The 16,823-nt window shown below is 44.7% G+C and overlaps 1 protein-coding gene across 17 annotated transcripts in view; it reads left to right on the plus strand.

Moving 5' to 3' along the window:
- The window catches only part of USP54 (ubiquitin specific peptidase 54), a 257,870-nt gene extending 246,221 nt beyond the window's left edge, over positions 1–11,649 (plus strand). For 16 of the 17 annotated variants that reach the window (XM_039546273.1, XM_039546286.1, XM_039546282.1 and 13 more), the window contains 4 exons: positions 3,727–3,845; positions 6,425–6,562; positions 8,663–8,849; positions 10,193–11,649. In XM_039546273.1, coding sequence (XP_039402207.1) covers positions 3,727–3,845; positions 6,425–6,562; positions 8,663–8,849; positions 10,193–10,845 — 1,097 coding nt within the window. In that variant the 3' untranslated portion in view covers positions 10,846–11,649. The remainder of the gene's footprint in view (positions 1–3,726; positions 3,846–6,424; positions 6,563–8,662; positions 8,850–10,192) is intronic. The other variant, XM_039546285.1, reaches the window with a different exon arrangement.
- The last annotated feature ends 5,174 nt before the right edge of the window (positions 11,650–16,823 follow it).

Raw genomic sequence — 16,823 nt, forward strand, 5'->3', positions numbered from 1 at the left:
TGTGCCGATGGTAATCCTCCTGGCTGCAAGAAGGGTGATCGGCTTAGTGGCTTCCTCGCGGCTTTCACCACCCAGCGTCTTCGAGTTGAAGACCCTTCTTTTTCCAGGCTAAAAGTCTCTGTTAACTCTATTGTTGGCGTTTCTGTAGCAAGCTGATTTTTACAGGGTGGAGTTGCTAGCCCCACGCCCAACCCTCCTCCTTTACCCTGACTTGGGACAGGCAGATGGCCCCAAAGGACCTCTCTGGTGGAGTTTCCCTGCATGAGTACAGATTCCTTACCAGTGCACCTTCTTGATGCAATGAGCACCTCAGCCACAACGTCTCAGGACATACAAGATGCTTACCTGTGAAAGACAAAAGAGCTCCCTTATCATTTGCAGTGATACTCAACTTGTTTTTCACACTCTCCAGGACGTTAGGCTCCACATCAGTTTATTGGAGCTAAACCCTGTGATTAAATCCAAATCTGTCCCAGTTCTGATGGACAACACCTCACTAATGTATTACAGCAATTGACAAATGACGGCTTGATCTAGCCAGCTGGGTCAAGAAGTTGCCCTTTTTTTGAGAATGCAGCAGCCATCTTTCCCTGGCAGATAAGGAATTGGAGAACAGAAGGGTTTTGACCAAGCACAACTAACAATTAACTGGAAAAAATTCATCAGAACAACACAAAATGAAGTGGACTTGGGACAGCGCTCCCTTGCTTTTAACTTGGACTATCTTAAGGTGCATTTTTGTTGTTGTGTGAGCTTTCCACTCTCTGGGGCACAGGTCATCAATTTTTGCTCACTCTCCAATAACCAAATTAATGAGGTGGTTGCTCTGTATACCATTGGGGCTGCTTGTGGTAGTTGCTTTGCCACGATGGCCAGGGCAAAGGAGACTGGATTTTCCATTGCTGAGGGTGCGGTGGTGACAGGGGCAGCTCTAGCCATTTCGCCACCCCAAGCACAGCGGCACGCCGCAGGGGGCGCTCTGCCGGTCGCCAGTCCCGCGGCTCCGGTGGACCTCCTGCAGACGTGCCTGCGGATGCTCCACCGAAGCCGCGGGACCAGCGGACCCTCCACAGGGATGCCTGCGGGAGGTCCACCGGAGCCGCCTACCGCCCTCCTGGAGACCGGCAGAGCACCCCCCGCGGCATGTCGCCCCAAGCACGCGCTTGGCGTGCTGGGGCCTGGAGCCGCCCCTGGGTGGTGAGACAGGTACATTTGAGCTGCTCCATGCATATTTTCTTCCTTCCAGCCCAGAGAATAATCAAGATTCAGGTCTAAAGGACTAATTGTCCATACACCATATTTTATTCAGAAAAGTAAGTATCTGCTGCATACTCTCCCTTAATCCTGACTATGATGGTCTCCTGTGTCCATCCTACTCAGGCCATTACTTTCCTAAGCTTAATTCACATCCAGGAACTCTGATTCCATACTTTGGATATTCATGGATCTTAGATTTGGTCCTCTTAGACAATGATTGCATTTTCAAGGGTCCTCCCAAAACTAAGGGCATATGGGACGTAATTACTAAAAGATGTAGCCAATTGTTTGACTACACTCGTGGCTTTTTCTTTAAAATGTTCAAGAGATCAAATAACCAAGCTTAGCCAAATTTATTGGTTTAAGAGACAACAGTACAGTACAAAAAGGAAACATAAATACCCCTCCTTCTGTGGAGCAAATTCTTGCAGCATGTTCACTTTGTGCAGAAGGTGTACTTCAAAGATATGTATTTCAGCTAGTAGTATTTATAGTATGATTTTACAGGTTAAACTCTTTACATACAAAATTTTAGTTTAACCCACTAGTTTGTGCCAGCTTTGTCCTTGGTACTTGTCTATAGTTTCCCATATCTAGTGTTGATGAGCTATGAAAGTATTCCCTGTCTGTACTTGGCCAAAGTAAAAGATGCATAAATGCTTTGTACAAGTCTCCTATTTTCTAATGCAGCGGTTCTCAAACTTTAATAACCCGAGGACCCCCCAAACCTCCCTGCTCAATCCCAGGTGCTGCCCCCTCTCCACTCTCCCCCCATGCCCTACCCCAACCCACCTCTTTCCTCCCCCACTCCACCCCTGTCCCTCCTCTTCCCTGCCTCTTTCCTCTCCCAAACATGCCCCGTCCCCGCTCTTCCCCTCACTCCCAGTGTCTCCTGCATGCCACTGAACAGCTGTTCCCTGGTGTGCAGGAGAGAGGGGGAGGAGTTGATCAGCAGGGCTGACAGCCCCAGACATAATTCCGCCCCATCCTCACTCCTCCCCCTTCCTCCCAGCACTTCCTGCATGCTGGGAAACAGCTGTTCCCTGGCATGCAGGAGGCTCTGGGAGAGAGGGGGAGGAGTTGATCAGTGGGGCCCACAGACCCCCAGCAGTCCGCAGACCCCAGTTTGAGAAACGCTGTTCTAATGCTAAAGCTGACTTCAGCTTTGCAAAGTAATTGTGGGTTGCTTGAAATGAGTAAACAGAATTTTGGGAAGAGCATAATAAATTCATTTAACATAACTTCCCAACACCAATCTATATAGTGTTGTTTTATTAATACCATACCTATTAATGTGGTGTATACTATGCTTAACTTTTATATAGTGGCTAACAGATGGGACTGGGGATCTTTTCATCAAAGCTCAAAGGTTGCCCGAATGCATCAGTTTGTGTATGACCATTCTTATGACAAGACTGGTGTTCAGCCACCTAAAGGTATTAAAATATACTCAGGGAATGTTTACACTACTCCTGGATCGGCGGGTAGTGATCAATCTATCGGGGATTGATTTATTGTGTTTAGTGTAGATGCGATAAATTAATCCCTGATTGCTCTGCCGTCGACTCCTGTACTCCACCGCGGTGAGAGGCGGAAGCAGAGTCGACGGGGGAGCCGCGGCAGTCGACCCCACATCGTGAGGACGCGAGGTAAGTTGACCCAAGATGCGTTGACTTCAGCTATGCTTTTCTTGCAGCTGAAGTTGCATATCTAAGGTCGACCCCCCACCCCCCCACCCCAGTGTAGACCAGGCCTCAGCTAAGCCTAATGTTGTTTCCATAGCTTGTCTTTGTGTGATCTTAGTCAGTTTGGAAGGCTGTTACTTGAAGCTCTACATATGTCTTTCAGGTGTCTTTTTTTCAATTGTGGCCTGTTTGGGGAGAGTAAAAGGTTGTAGTCACTCATGACGTGACACTCATTTTTGGCAATTTTGCAGTCCTTGTTAATCTAGAACTCTTCAGTCCTCCTTTCTTGAGCTGGTACTGCTCGCTAAACTCCCACAAATAAGAATGTGCAGACACCATTTGAAAAAATGAAGGTTACTTACTAGTAACAGGAGTTCTTTGAGATGAGCCTCTGCACGTTCATACTCCTTCACTCACCTTCCCCATTTCTTTGGGACCTTAGTTTCACAATTCCTAAATTAGCAGAAGGAACTGAAGAGCGATTGGAACTGCTACTCTTTTCAAACCTGTAGAACCCTGCACAAGGGCAAAGGAAGGGGAATGAGTAGCCCCAATGGACACTCTTCACTAGAGATTCTGAGATCTTGTGATCAGGCACTTTGATCCTGTAACTGTGGATGTGCAGGGGCTTGTCTCAAAGAACTCCGATTACTGGTAAGTAACCTTAATTTATGTATATAGATATTCACTTTCTGTTTGAGCCAGGGCTGAGATAACTAATCATGTTCCACAGGTGCAGAGTCAGATCTTGAGTTTAATCTAACTTCTTTATTTCCCTCCACAGTCTCTGCAAACATAACTGTGAGGAAGCTTCACACTGTAGCCGGCATGGGTCTCTCAAAAACGCCAACAGCAGAGATTGAGCACAATCTCTATGGAGCCATCGTCTCTCCTGTCTCCAAGGTAGCACCTAGAAGGTTGTGTGGTTGTGGGGGAATTGGACGTTCCAGCAGCAAGAAAAGTGAAAAAATTCCATATGAGAGGCAGTGGGGTCACTCATATTGAACTTTAAAGAAATAATTTTATGTAGTCCTACTTGGGATTGAGCACTAAGAAAGTGGGTGACTTGGGGTCAGTGATACACTCTAAATGGTGACTTCTTCAGGGATATGTGGCCTCACAGTTTCAGAGTTAGTACCTCCTGATTATACTATAATGGACTGTAGGGAACCATTTTGCATTGCAAGGAGATAGGCTGGATGACCTGACATATTTTTCATTGCTAACTCCTAGGAACTGCCTCTTCATATTGTATCAACTGCTTTGACACTGTCTCCTTTATTGGATTATGTCATCTTGCATGTTCTGAAAGTAGAGGGTTTAACATAGTATAATGTACAAATAATAGCTGACCTCTAATGCTCCTTGGTCCACTCTGAGTAAGAGAAGGTAGCAGTACCTGCACTACAATTTGTCTTGTGCTGCTGTTTCCAGAACCTTCAGAGCACATGTTCTAACTCACTTGAATACTGCTCAGTTTTCATATTCTACGGCTTTTCTAAGAGAAGCCAGTTAAATAATTAGCTGTAATATTTTGGTACTTATATCTGAAAGTGTCTGGGCACCTAAAAAAAAAAAAAAAAAAAAAAAAGACTGAAAATGCAGTTTTTGCACATAGAGGAACCTGCTTATCAAGCTGAGAGCAGAAGGAAAGAGGTAAAAAGAACCAACATTTCCCACTCCAACATAGAATAAACCACTGGCTAGCCACCACCAGAGATGGAAGGAAGCAAATAATCATAGTGAGAAGAGTTGTGAGAAGGCTTCCACACTCTTCAGATTATATTTTGAGAGAGTCATCAATTCCAGCCCTGCTCATCTCAGCTGCTATAATGGAGCACAAAGCAGCAAGCAGTCCCTTGGGTAGACTCATCCCATTAAGGCTTTAAATCCTGTCTTTAAGAAATTATAAGATATAGAATCTCAGTTAAACATGTATGCCAATGTACATAATAAGATGAAAAACTGATCATGAGAATACTATTTTTATTAATGATACTTAGACTCAATTGCTTTATGCTCTTGGGTTAGACTTGAATGAGAGACTTCAGAAAATACTCCTGAGGCTGAGGGCATTCTGTGCCAAAAATTTAAAAATTCTGTGTACAATATTTTTAAATTCTGCAAGTTTTATTTGTCAATAAATAAATGCAGAAGCTCCAGCATGGCAGTGGGGAGCACAGGCCACTGGCTGCACGAATGTGGGAAATCACCCTGCAGCTCCCCACCCCCAGGACTCAGCAGTGAGGCTGCACCCAACCCTGACACAGCACAAAGCCTGGGTCTGCCCCAGAAATACCCTGGGGCCCTGCCCCTCTGCACCAGGTGCACCAGGTGTGGGGCAGGCAGGCTCAACCAGGCAGGATCCAAATGTGGAGGGTCTCAGTGGGGGGGATCCAGATGTGGAGTGAGAAGATTCTGTGTGGGACAATCTGGATGCAGGCAGCTCAGTGGGAGGTCTAGGTTTGGGGGGATCTAAATGCACAGAGGCTCGTTGGAGGGGTTCCAGGTGCAGGAGCAATGGGACTCTGCAGGGGCTTCCAGGTGAAGGTGGTTGGGGCTCAGCAGAGGGGTCTGGATGTGGGGGTCTCAGCAGGGGGGTTTGGGTGCTGGGAGAGTGTGGCTTGGGGTGGGTGTCTGGGTGCAGCTAGTTGGAGGTCAGTGGCATGGAGGTCTGGATGTGGGGGCTCAGAGTGGTGCAGAGGGTGGGGCATCAGGGTTGAGTTTGAGTGCAGGGACCTTGGTGCAGGGCTGGGCATCTGGAGGCAAGGAGTCTGGTTGCAGGGGGGGCTCCAGATGCAGGGGTTGCGGTTCAGTGGGGTGGAGTTCAGGTATGGAGGACTAGGGGGGTTCTGGATGTACAAGTGAGGCTTGGCAGGGGTGTCTGAGTATGGGAGGTCCGGATGCATGGGGGCTGGATGGATGGTGGAGCAGCCCCCCATACAGTGACCCCTCCCCCCATAGCTCAGGAGCAATGCGGGAAGGAAGCAGGGGAGGATGCTGAGCTTCCTGCAGCTGAGGGGGGTTTCTGGGGGCGGGTCTGACACAGCCCCAATCACTCCTTGCAGGGGAAGAGGAAGTCCAGTCTTTTCCTGCCTCCAGCCCAGCTGGGACTAGCAGCTGATCCCAGCTCAGGGTAGGAGCCACTGGCTGGGGTGTCCCCAGCCCCATGATGATTTACCTGTCTGCCAGCTGCTATGGGTGCCTGAAACAATGTACCTGCACTGCTAGGGAATGGTGCACAACTGCTCTTGCAGCTTCCCTGTCAGAAAGTCATTTTTCTGTGGGGAAGCAAAGAAATCTGTGGGGGACATTAATTTTGCACACGCACAATGGCGCAGAATTCCCCCAGGAATAAGAAAATGAAGGATTAATGTATTTCACTAAGTCCATCATATTCTTATCAACTTCTTCTCCTGAATCACTGTGCAATGCAGTTTTCCCTGGAGAGATCTTTCTGAATGTGGTAACGTTGTCTGCAGGTTGCATATGCCAGAGGCCATAGCAGGGAACCAGAAGAGGAGATGTACAGTGCAGAGCATTTCCGTCGCATTGCTCGCAGTCTCAGTGGGACAGTCATCACAAACAGGGAAGAGACTCTGGTCTCCTCTCATAGTTTTGTAAGTAAAATGAACCTCAGCATTGCAGAGATGACTGCTTGGGATAGAATTGGGGGCTGCTTTTCCTCCTCCTTTCCCTCATCAACTCCACTACAAGTAGTAAACAGAAAAGGCGCACAACTGAACAGCATCGATACCAGTTTAGAAGGATGAACATTTGTTCCAGTGAATCATTCCCTTTTTTCTCTGTTGGATGGAGAAGTCAGCTTTTATTTTACAACAGCCAAGTTGTCTGCTTTTAGAGTCACCACACCTAGAATTTTGCCAAGCAAAGCTTGAGTATGTGTGCTAACAGGGCTAACCCTGGTAAAGGGACACAGTCAATCTGAAGTTTATCTATTTTCGATATTGAATAACTTAAAAATCCCAGTTTTTAATAGAGCCCCCATAAACAACATGAGCTGTGATTTAACAAAATAATTCTTTAACAGTATATATAAGGAAATTTTTGCTTCATTGTTAGTGTTTATAAGGCATACCTTCCTCAAGAAATAGTGGTTATACACAAAGTGCTGCACAAAGTAAACAACTTAAAAACAGAGAGAAACTGTTTTTCTCCATCATATTTGTTAGTACTCTCAGGTTAGGTGTAACAAATCTGAAACTTGAAAAATGTACAGTATTTTCAGGCAGAAGTTAAGGGTTGTTTTTTTTCAAGTTGATTATGACCTTTCATCTGATTAAGTAAAGTTCAGTTACTCTAACACCATTTTTTGTTTAACTTTTTTAATCCATGCCTGTCTATATTTCATTTCTGAACAAATTCTAGTGGAACTGGATGTAAGGTGAGGTGGGTGTTGGCTTGCTGACCCTCCTGCTGAAAGGGCAGGGAAAGTATTTTCCCTTGGTCAACGTGGTTATTAATGGAATGAAGACTGTTGCTGGGTCTAATTGCACCAAATAATGTTCCCCTTTCAGAGTTTCCCCAAATTCATTTAATTGAAAAGCAGGGATTTTTATTGAACTGTAAGTCTGAGAAAAGAAGGAACAGATTGCTGTCAGTGTTTAGCTGGGTGATTTCTTTGAGGAGGGGAAACTTTAAGAGTACACAGTAATGTGATGTACTGGTTTTGTTCTGATTTTTCTCTAGCCATGTTTAGACTTCTTCAAAGGAAAGCTTAAAAGCATTAGCTTTGTTTGAAAGCAGCAGAATAAGGCCTGGTCTACACTAAGAATGGGGGTCGAACTAGGGTACGCAAATTCAGCTACGTGAATAGCGTAGCTGAATTCGAACTACCCTAGTTCGAACTACGTACCCGTCCAGACGCCGCGGAACCGAACTCCGCGGCTCCAAGGTCGACTCTGCTAACTCCAGCTGCCGAGGTGGAGTACCGGAGTTCGACCTAGCGCTTCCGGAGTTCGAACTATCGCGTCTAGATCAGACGCGATAGTTCGAACTCCGGAAAGTCGAACTCACCGCGTCGACCCGCGCGGTAAGTGTAGACTAGCCCTAAGAATGGGAGAGGCTGAGTTGCAAACTCAGTGTTAAGCACAGTAAATGCTATAGCATAACTCAAGTTTTAGCTTTAGGCCTTGTCCAGTCACACAAGTTGTACAAGTTCAACTAAAATTTGTTTTCAAATCAATTTAATTAAACCAGTACAACTCTCATTTGTAGGTAGGGCCTTAGCCCAATCTTGCACTGATGCAAAAGCTGAAACTCCACTACCATATCAGAAAGTTGTGCCCTACATCACTGTTTAGCTCTTAGTAAAGCATGTTTAGCAAGGGAGAGTCTTCAGCAGTGTACATTTTCTTGGCTTCTGTGGCCCAGTCCTTCAAAAGGTGATTCAGAAAGAGCAGATTGATTTTTTTTCTTGCACAAGGTTTCTGCTGTTATTCTGAGATGCGAGTATGATGATGATTTTTTTTCTGAGCAGGTATGTTGGGGGTTTTTCTTAGCTGTTAGGTTACCAAAGAGTTTTTCTGGGTGGGTATTGTTACCTTACATTTCTTTCTCTTTCACAGACAGATTCATGTACTTGTTCTGGTGACTCATCCCTCTCTCCTTCCTGGATCCCCACCATGTTTGCTTGATGGAACCCAGCTTTGTGTTTAATCATCATTTGTGGTTTCTTTCCTTTCTCATTTTGTCAAAAGGAAGCATCAAATGTGAGGAAAATGCCAAAGGAAACCACGCACCGTTCTTCCAGCTCCACTTCCCTCCCTTTTCCCCACGATCCTTCTGTGTTACCCTTTGATCCCCACCACTACCCAACCCAGATGCAGAACCTGTCCCATGATGTACTGATGCCTAGCATGGTGGGCAAAGCACGTAGACCATCAGGTAATCACAGAACTCTTCACCCTCCTGCATGATCAGAAATGCTGTATGTGATTCTTTCCCTGCTGTTGCTGAAGTACAGGTCTTTGGATCTTGTCTGCCATAGTGATGGTTTTATCAACTGCCTGAATCCCTTCAGAAATTTGGAAGGATAAATTGCTTTTTTTTCTTTACTGTCCCTTCTACACTGCTTTAATTATGCTGTGCTATATGGATATAACATGAAGGAACAGTCTTTATGTTAGAGGTATGGCTGTTAATTATTTAAATAGTTATGGTAATATTTTCGTTACATATACACAGGAGGGAGGTACCTGGCCAACAAAAGTGTCTGGCATAACCCAATGGAACTCTTTTTACTAATTTATATAGCATCTATAGTATCCTCTGGGGCATCTGGCATTGGCCACTGTCGGAAGACAGGATGCTGGCTAGATGGACCTTTGGTCTGACCCAGTATGGCCGTTTTTATGTTCTTTTAACACACCATTCCTATTAGGTCATTAGCTATATTATACTGTTTTTAACATTACAAGAAATGAAGCTATAAATGATGCACACATTCCTCAGAGATGACCCAAAGGTTCACCCAGTTTTTTTGTACTTAACTGTGTTTGTGGGAGGGATGCGAAGTGACTGCCTGAGGAGGAGCTGGTTATTAGTACTGTATTCCCTCAAAAATCACGTGTGTGAGAGATCTGTTGGAATTACAATCCCTGTTGGTGCTACAAATTCCTGCATGAGAGGCCACCATGAAAATTATCAGGAAACCCCTAGAACATATGTCTTTAATTTTCTTGTTGGGCTCCTTCTCAGGTGACCTTGAACATGTTACAAAAAGTGCTGACTATTTAGGAAATCTGTAAAAGCAACAAAGAATCCTGTGGCACCTTATAGACTAACAGACGTTTTGCAGCATGAGCTTTCGTGGGTGAATACCCACTTCTTCGGTCCGAAGAAGTGGGTATTCACCCACGAAAGCTCATGCTGCAAAACGCCTGTTAGTCTATAAGGTGCCACAGGATTCTTTGTTGCTTTTACAGATCCAGACTAACACGGCTACCCCTCTGATACTAGGAAATCTGGTGTCCCATTAGTGCGTGTGACAGCACCTGCAGAAAGGCAGGTTGGAGCTCTTTTCTGGGGGTGGGTTGAGTTGCAGAAGTGAATGCAAGGAGTGTGCTGATTAGTTTTCACTCATTCTGAATCATAGATCAGTAAATGCCCTGGTATAGGATTGGTTCAGTTTACCCATTCATATCATCTGTGGGCCACAATTAAAGAGGTTTTGAGAGGAAAATAAATTAAAATATAACTGACTGAACTCTTCCCACTGCTCCCCACAGGAGATCAGAAGAACGTCCAGAAACTTCTGGTTGTGCCTGACCGGGGTGAAACTTTCCAAGGTGAAGACCACCCAGGCATGGCACTGAGCTACAGGAGTCTCCCTTGCACACAGAAATGCTCTTCTTCCCAAGGTCAGAGGCCTCTTGTTGACCAGCATATGGGAGGTGGAGCATCAAGGATCTCTGGCCATTGGCTGCAGATGAACCACACTGCCAGACAAACAGCAACACTGCCAGACAAACGAACGTTGCAGTCGGGATACACTGCCCAGCCAGACAAGGGGTTAGAGGAAAGCTTCCTCCAGCAGCCCTCTCAACGCCAAATGCATGAGTCCTATGCCATCAATTGCAGGCCACGTCCTAGCACAGACTACAGTACCTTCAGAGTACCACAGGGGCTTTCTTGGGACCCTGGTGCCTCTCATGGTTGCCCAGTGCCTCCCTCGCGTACCAAGGCCCCTGGACCAAGGAGAGTAGATATGCCCCCAGAAGAAGACTGGCGTCAGAACAGCTTTACCCTCCAGCCTGGTGGACAGAGAATAGTGCCAATGCACATGGTGGATGGGACTTTTTCTTCTGCTTCTGAGGTGCACCAAAGGATGATGGCCCGAGCAGCAGCTGCTGCTGCCACCTTGCAGAATAGTGGCTGGTGAGGTCTTGTTCCACTCCATGTGTTCCCAGCATTGATCAAACCCCCTTGTGAGCAGACTGTCTGAACTGTAGCTGTTGCTGAAGTGCAGTTAATAACAAGGCAGCTAACTCTTCAGTCAGTAGCTCTGCTAGTCTTGTCTTAAAATGTAGCTATACTGTATGTGGAAACTAATTGCACTGTATTTCTTTTCCTGAATTGCTGTCTGTGGGGGGAGCTCTCGACTATTCCGATCCCAGCCCCTCTCAGCAGTAAGCACTATAGTCCAATAGTAGGTATAAGGGGCACTGGCTATGGATAAGCTCACAGGTGCACATTTATTTTGAAGAAAGATGTACCATTAACCAAAAAGGCCACTTTTTAAAGGACTCAAGCATGAAACATAGTTCTGCTAAATTCATTGCATACAAAGCCAATATGCTATTTTCCATTTGTTTTCTTCTCTCTCTCCCTCTTGTGTTCTCTACTGGGGGAAAAACTGTTCCACCTTCCAGGTTCCAGCAAATCTGGACATGGCAGGACTGGTAGTAAGTGAGGCAAACCCAACGTTCAGTGTGCTGAGACTTCAAGCACAGGCCACAGCTGTAGTTGCTACTGTGAAGGGGGAGGGAGACATTGCCCCAGAGTAAACCAGAACTTTTCCCACTTCCTTCAGGCAAACTAACAATGCTTCAAACAGAAACGACTGTTAATGCTGCACGCTTAATTACACCAATGTAAACACAGAATAAATTTAGCTATTTTAGGGTCAAACATACTTGCTTTTGTAAGTATTTTTCAAATAAATCTATGAAATAGTTCTATTTAACTGCCTGTGTATGAATCATCTTCATTTTTTATTTGGTTTTACTCAGCGACTTGCCTGAAAGCTTTGATTTGTGTTTTTTTAATACTCTAACTGGAATAATAAAAGCTACATATAAAGTAGTTTGCAGTGTTGTTATAGCTGTGTTGATCCCAAGATAAGAGACACACAAGATGAGTGAGATAATATCTTTTTCTAGACCTGAAGAAGAGCTCTGTGTAGCTCGAAAGCTTTTCTCTTCCACCTCACTCACCTTGTGTCTCTCATACATACAGGTAGTTAATTAATAATGGTAATTTATTAACAAATCATTTATAAAGAAGCACTTGTAATTAGAGCAGAGGACTGAGTCAGGAATTCAGTATTCTGTTCCTGACTCTTCCAATTCCACTTGTTTGCTTTGTGGACTAGTTGCTTCGCCCCTCTGCGTTTCACTTTCCCCTGTAAAATTGGGATACCCTTTCTCTCTGGAAAAGTATTTTAAGATGTCTGGATGAGAAAAATGTTGGATATGTGCACATTGGTATTGTACATAGTCAAGCTCTTTTTAGTCTCCTACAAAAGGGTCATCTAGAAATGGTCGGTCTGTGTCACTTGCTCAACTGAGCCAGATGGTGTCTCATAGAGTGAGCTCACCTAGTTGTCAATAGTCCAACCAATGTCTAATTCAGGATGACCTGCCCGGGCCTTACATTCACACAAAGGAATTAAAAAAGCTGGCACAGTGAGGTCAGCAACAGGCCCTGGCCAGGCCTGGATTTTTGTGTTAGAGCCTTCCTCCTTCTCTGGCTACACCCAGCAACTGCCATTTCATAGAGGCAGCAGCCCTTCTTTTTAATTTGCCCTGCTGGGCCCATATTGGCTGCTTCCTGCTCCTAGTCCTTGTAACAATTGGAGGACCAAGTATTGTTGATTCCATCAGTGGTTGACCCAGGGAGGCCTTTCTGGGCAACCCGGGATGTCCAAAAATTACTGCCTTTCTCTTCCTATAGGGACACTTCCTAGGGCAGGGTGCAGCAAGGCAGCAGGGTCTCCAGCAGGAGGCAGCGAATGCCTGGTGCATCCTGTCACATACCTTCCCTGTCAGAATGGGCCTGGGGGTTTCATCTTCACATCACACATTCTAATGTCTCCTCCTGCCCGGGAAAATAAATCTGCATTCTCATGCTGTAGTACTAGGGAAGCACAGAGATCCAGCGCTGAGTATCACCTTGTGTCCTTCATTGCCTGCATCCACTGTAATAAGGGAGTATAGTCCATTGTTACATAAAACAGGACTCCTGCTGTCATCACAGCCCACCTTATAGCCCAGCATTCTTTCTCTATGGGGGAGTCTTTTGTCTCTCACTTTTGGAATTTTCTGCTCAAATAAAGAATTGGGTGGGCCATTCCTTGGACGTTTTGTGATGATACGGCTCCTAGGCCCACTCAGTGCATTGGTTTGCAGAATAAATAGTAATGAGAAATCTCTGGGCCACCGCAAAATGTCCCTGATCTTTTGAAAGATTTCCTCACACTTCCTTATTCGCTGCTTCAGTGCTGTGTCTTTGTGAGGTCTGTCAAAGGTGAAGAGTGGGGTATCAAATGGCAGTAATAGCTCACTAAGCCTAGGAACACTCGCACTTGATGAAGTGGGTTTTAGCCCACAAAAGCTAATGCTCAAATAAATTTGTTAGTCTCTAAGGTGCCACAAGTACTCCTGTTCTTTTTGCTGATACAGACTAACACGCTACCACTCTGAATCCTGTCACACTTGTTTCTTCATCTTGGAGGTAAGGATTTTCTTCAGCTTCTCTGTTTTGTCCTGAAGAGGCTGGATTGGGCCATTTCCCATGAGATATCCAGAATATCTAGTTTCTTGCATGCCAGATTATCGAGGGGTTGGAGACAAAAGCAGATGTGTGTTACAATAGGTGTGAATTAAGAGTTGGACTTTAAATCCAATTCTTTTTTTCCCCCCTGAACAGCCATTGGAAAGCCTAGACTGTACTTTAGTGTCCTCTACTGCTTCATTTTAAAAGGTACTCGTATTACAATTGTGTCTAGAATGCTACTTGTTTGTTTAGCTTAATCTAGTATCTTCATTATTCTTGTTTAATGTCTTAATTTTCATTCCCATCTCTCTCTTCTCAGGATTATACTAAACACAGAGGTCAAATTTATCAATATTTCTGCTGTCTGAGAATTTGGGAGTCATCTATTTTTTCTTTTGTATCTAAATATTTGCCATTGTAATGCCTCTTAGATAACAATAACTACATTTGTAGGTTGTCTCACATGTAGCCATTCACATTTTTCTGCAATATGCTCCTCTGTTAACATCCATTTACAAAAATACCTTCATTTGGGTATCATGCCAATTTAATGATCTGTATGTTTTAATAGCATCACTGAGAACTTTGTATTAATCTGTAAATCCATTGAACATTGTCTTAAACCAATACTTGATTGGGATTTCATCATTAGTGTCATGTATTGTACACATAAAATGCCAGGTCCTCTGGTGCAGGTTGGGCATTTTGTGCTGCACTGCTGGCAGACTCTGGCTATAGGGCTGGCGTATCCCTCTGCAGGAGGACAACTCCAGTGCAAGGGGAATCTCCTGGTGGTGTAGAGCTGGCAGAGAGGCTCCTACCCCCATAGGCGCTGACTCTGTGGGTGTTCCGGGGCTGGAGCACCCACAGGGAAAAATTGGTGGGTGCTTAGCACCCACCGGCAGCTCCCCACCCCAGCTTGCATCCACCTCTTCCCCTGGGCTCACCGCGTGCCTGCTTTTTCCCCCTGGCTCCCAGCGCTTGCGCCATGAAACAGCTGATTTGTGCGGCAAGCGCTGCAGGGGAGGAGGGGGAATGCGGTACACTTGGGGAAGAGGTGGGGCCAGAGCAGGGATTTGGGGAAGGGGTTCCATAGGGTCAGGGAGGGGGCAGAGTTGGGGCAGGGTCTTTGGGGAGGGGTTGGAGTGGGGGCGGGGCAGGGTGGGGGGTGCGAGCACACACTGGTGCTGGGGAAAGTTAGTGCCTATGCCTACCCCAATCTCCCTTAACCTGCTGTTGGGAATGAGGATGGGGTAAATCCAAAGAAATGCACATTGGAAAACATAATTCCAACTATACATATAAAATGATGGGGTCTAAATTAGCCATTACCACTCAAGAAAGATCTTGGCGTCATTGTGGATAGTTCTCTGAAAACATCCACTCAGTGTGCAGCAGCAGTCAAAAAGCAAACAGAATGTTGGGAATTATTAAGAAAGGAATAGATAATAAGATATCATATTGCCTCTGTATAAAACCATGGTAAGCCCGCATATTGACTACTGTGTGCAGGATGTGGTCACCCCATCTCAAAACAAGATATATTGGAAAAAGTACAGAAAAGGGCAACAAAAATGATGAGGGGTATGGAACAGCTTCCATATGAGGAGAGATTAATAAGGCTGAGACTTTTCATCTAGGAAAAGGGAAGACTAAGACAGGATACGATGGAGGTCTATAAAATCATGACTGGTGTAGAGAAAGTAGATAAGGAAATGTTTATTATGTCTCATAACACAAGAATTAGGGGTCGCCAAATGAAATTAATAGGCAGCAGGTTTAAAACAAACAAAAGGAAGTATTTCTTCACACAACGCACAGTCAACCTGTGGAATATTTTTGGATATTTTGAAGGCCAACACTAAAACAGGGTTCAGAAAAGAACTAGATACGTTCATGAAGGGTAGGTATGGGGTTGGGACCAATTCCTGGCTGTGGTTTCAGCCCCTTGGAGCCTTTAGCAGCCAGAGGAAGTTACTGTAGCCCAGGAGAAGGTGAACACAAAGGTAAGCTCTATACCACCTTTGCACACATACACCCCCACCCTTTGTTGTGTGCTTCAGTCAGACCTCAGGTTCTGGCTCAGACAGTGTAGGCTCAGCTGTCTGAAAAACACAATCTGCCAAGCAAAACTAGTTGACCAAGATCAACTTTCCAAATAATGGTTCAAAGTACGCTGTATTTGCAAATAAAAAGGAAAAGTATGTTTCATGTTTTTCCTCCTGTCAACTCAAAAGTGAGGAATACTCCTGCATTGTCTCAAAGCCATGAAAAGCAACAGCTTCTGAATTGGTGCAATTTGTTTTAAACCATTCTAGCATTTATAGTGCCCAAATTGTTTTGTTTTATCTGCATATGGAAAATATCCCTTCATTCTTCCTCAGTCATGCTTGAAGGCACCTCAATTCAAAATTGGGTGAAAAAAACTATTATGTATGTTTATTACTCTTTGGGAAATTTATAATTTATTAACCTGAACTAGAGGGCTGAAATGAACAAACAGGGATTCCAACAGTGTCTTAGTATATCTGAATCACACGCAAAGAACCTGAAATGGATTTAATAACATAAATTAACAGGGGGAAAAGCAGTGCTTCCTCTATTAAAGTGGCACTCAATTCCCCAAAACACTTCATTTGGAGGTCATGCCGTTTGATGATCTGACCGTCTTAACATCACTTGAAACGTAATTCAATTGAATTGAGAATAAATCCTTTTAACATTGTTATCAAGTGTTTGAGTTGGGCATCGACACCTGCATATTAATTAGTGGTCTCTTATTGGTTTCACTGTGGCTCATACTCCACCCTGAATCAAATGAAGTAAAAATCTTAAATGAACCAAACTGTACCTCAGAATCTCTATGGATAATAATTCCATGCGTGAATAATAAGAATATAGCAGTAGGGATATACTGCCGACCACCTGACCATGATGGTAATAATGACTGTGAAATGATCAGGGAGATTAGAGAGGCTATAAAAATTAAAAAATCAATAATCATGGGGGATTTCAACTATCCCCATATTGACTGGGTACATGTCACCTCAGGACAGGATGCAAAGATAAAGTTTCTTTACACTTAAATGTGACTGCTTCTTGGAGCAGCTAGTCCTGGAACCCTCAAGAGGAGAGGCAATTCTTCATTTAGTCCTAAATGGAGCACAGGATTTGGTCCAAGGGTGAATATACTTGAACCACTCGGTAATAGTGACCATAACATCACTAAACTTAACATCCCTGTGGAGGAGTGAGGGGGACACCAAAGCAGCCCAGCACGTTAGCATTTAATTTCAGAAAGGGGAACTACACAAAAATGAGGAAGTTAAACAGAAATTAAAGGGTACAGTGCCAAAAGTGAAA

The sequence above is a fragment of the Mauremys reevesii genome, linkage group 7 (assembly GCF_016161935.1).
Source record: "Mauremys reevesii isolate NIE-2019 linkage group 7, ASM1616193v1, whole genome shotgun sequence".
NCBI lineage: Eukaryota > Metazoa > Chordata > Testudines > Geoemydidae > Mauremys > Mauremys reevesii.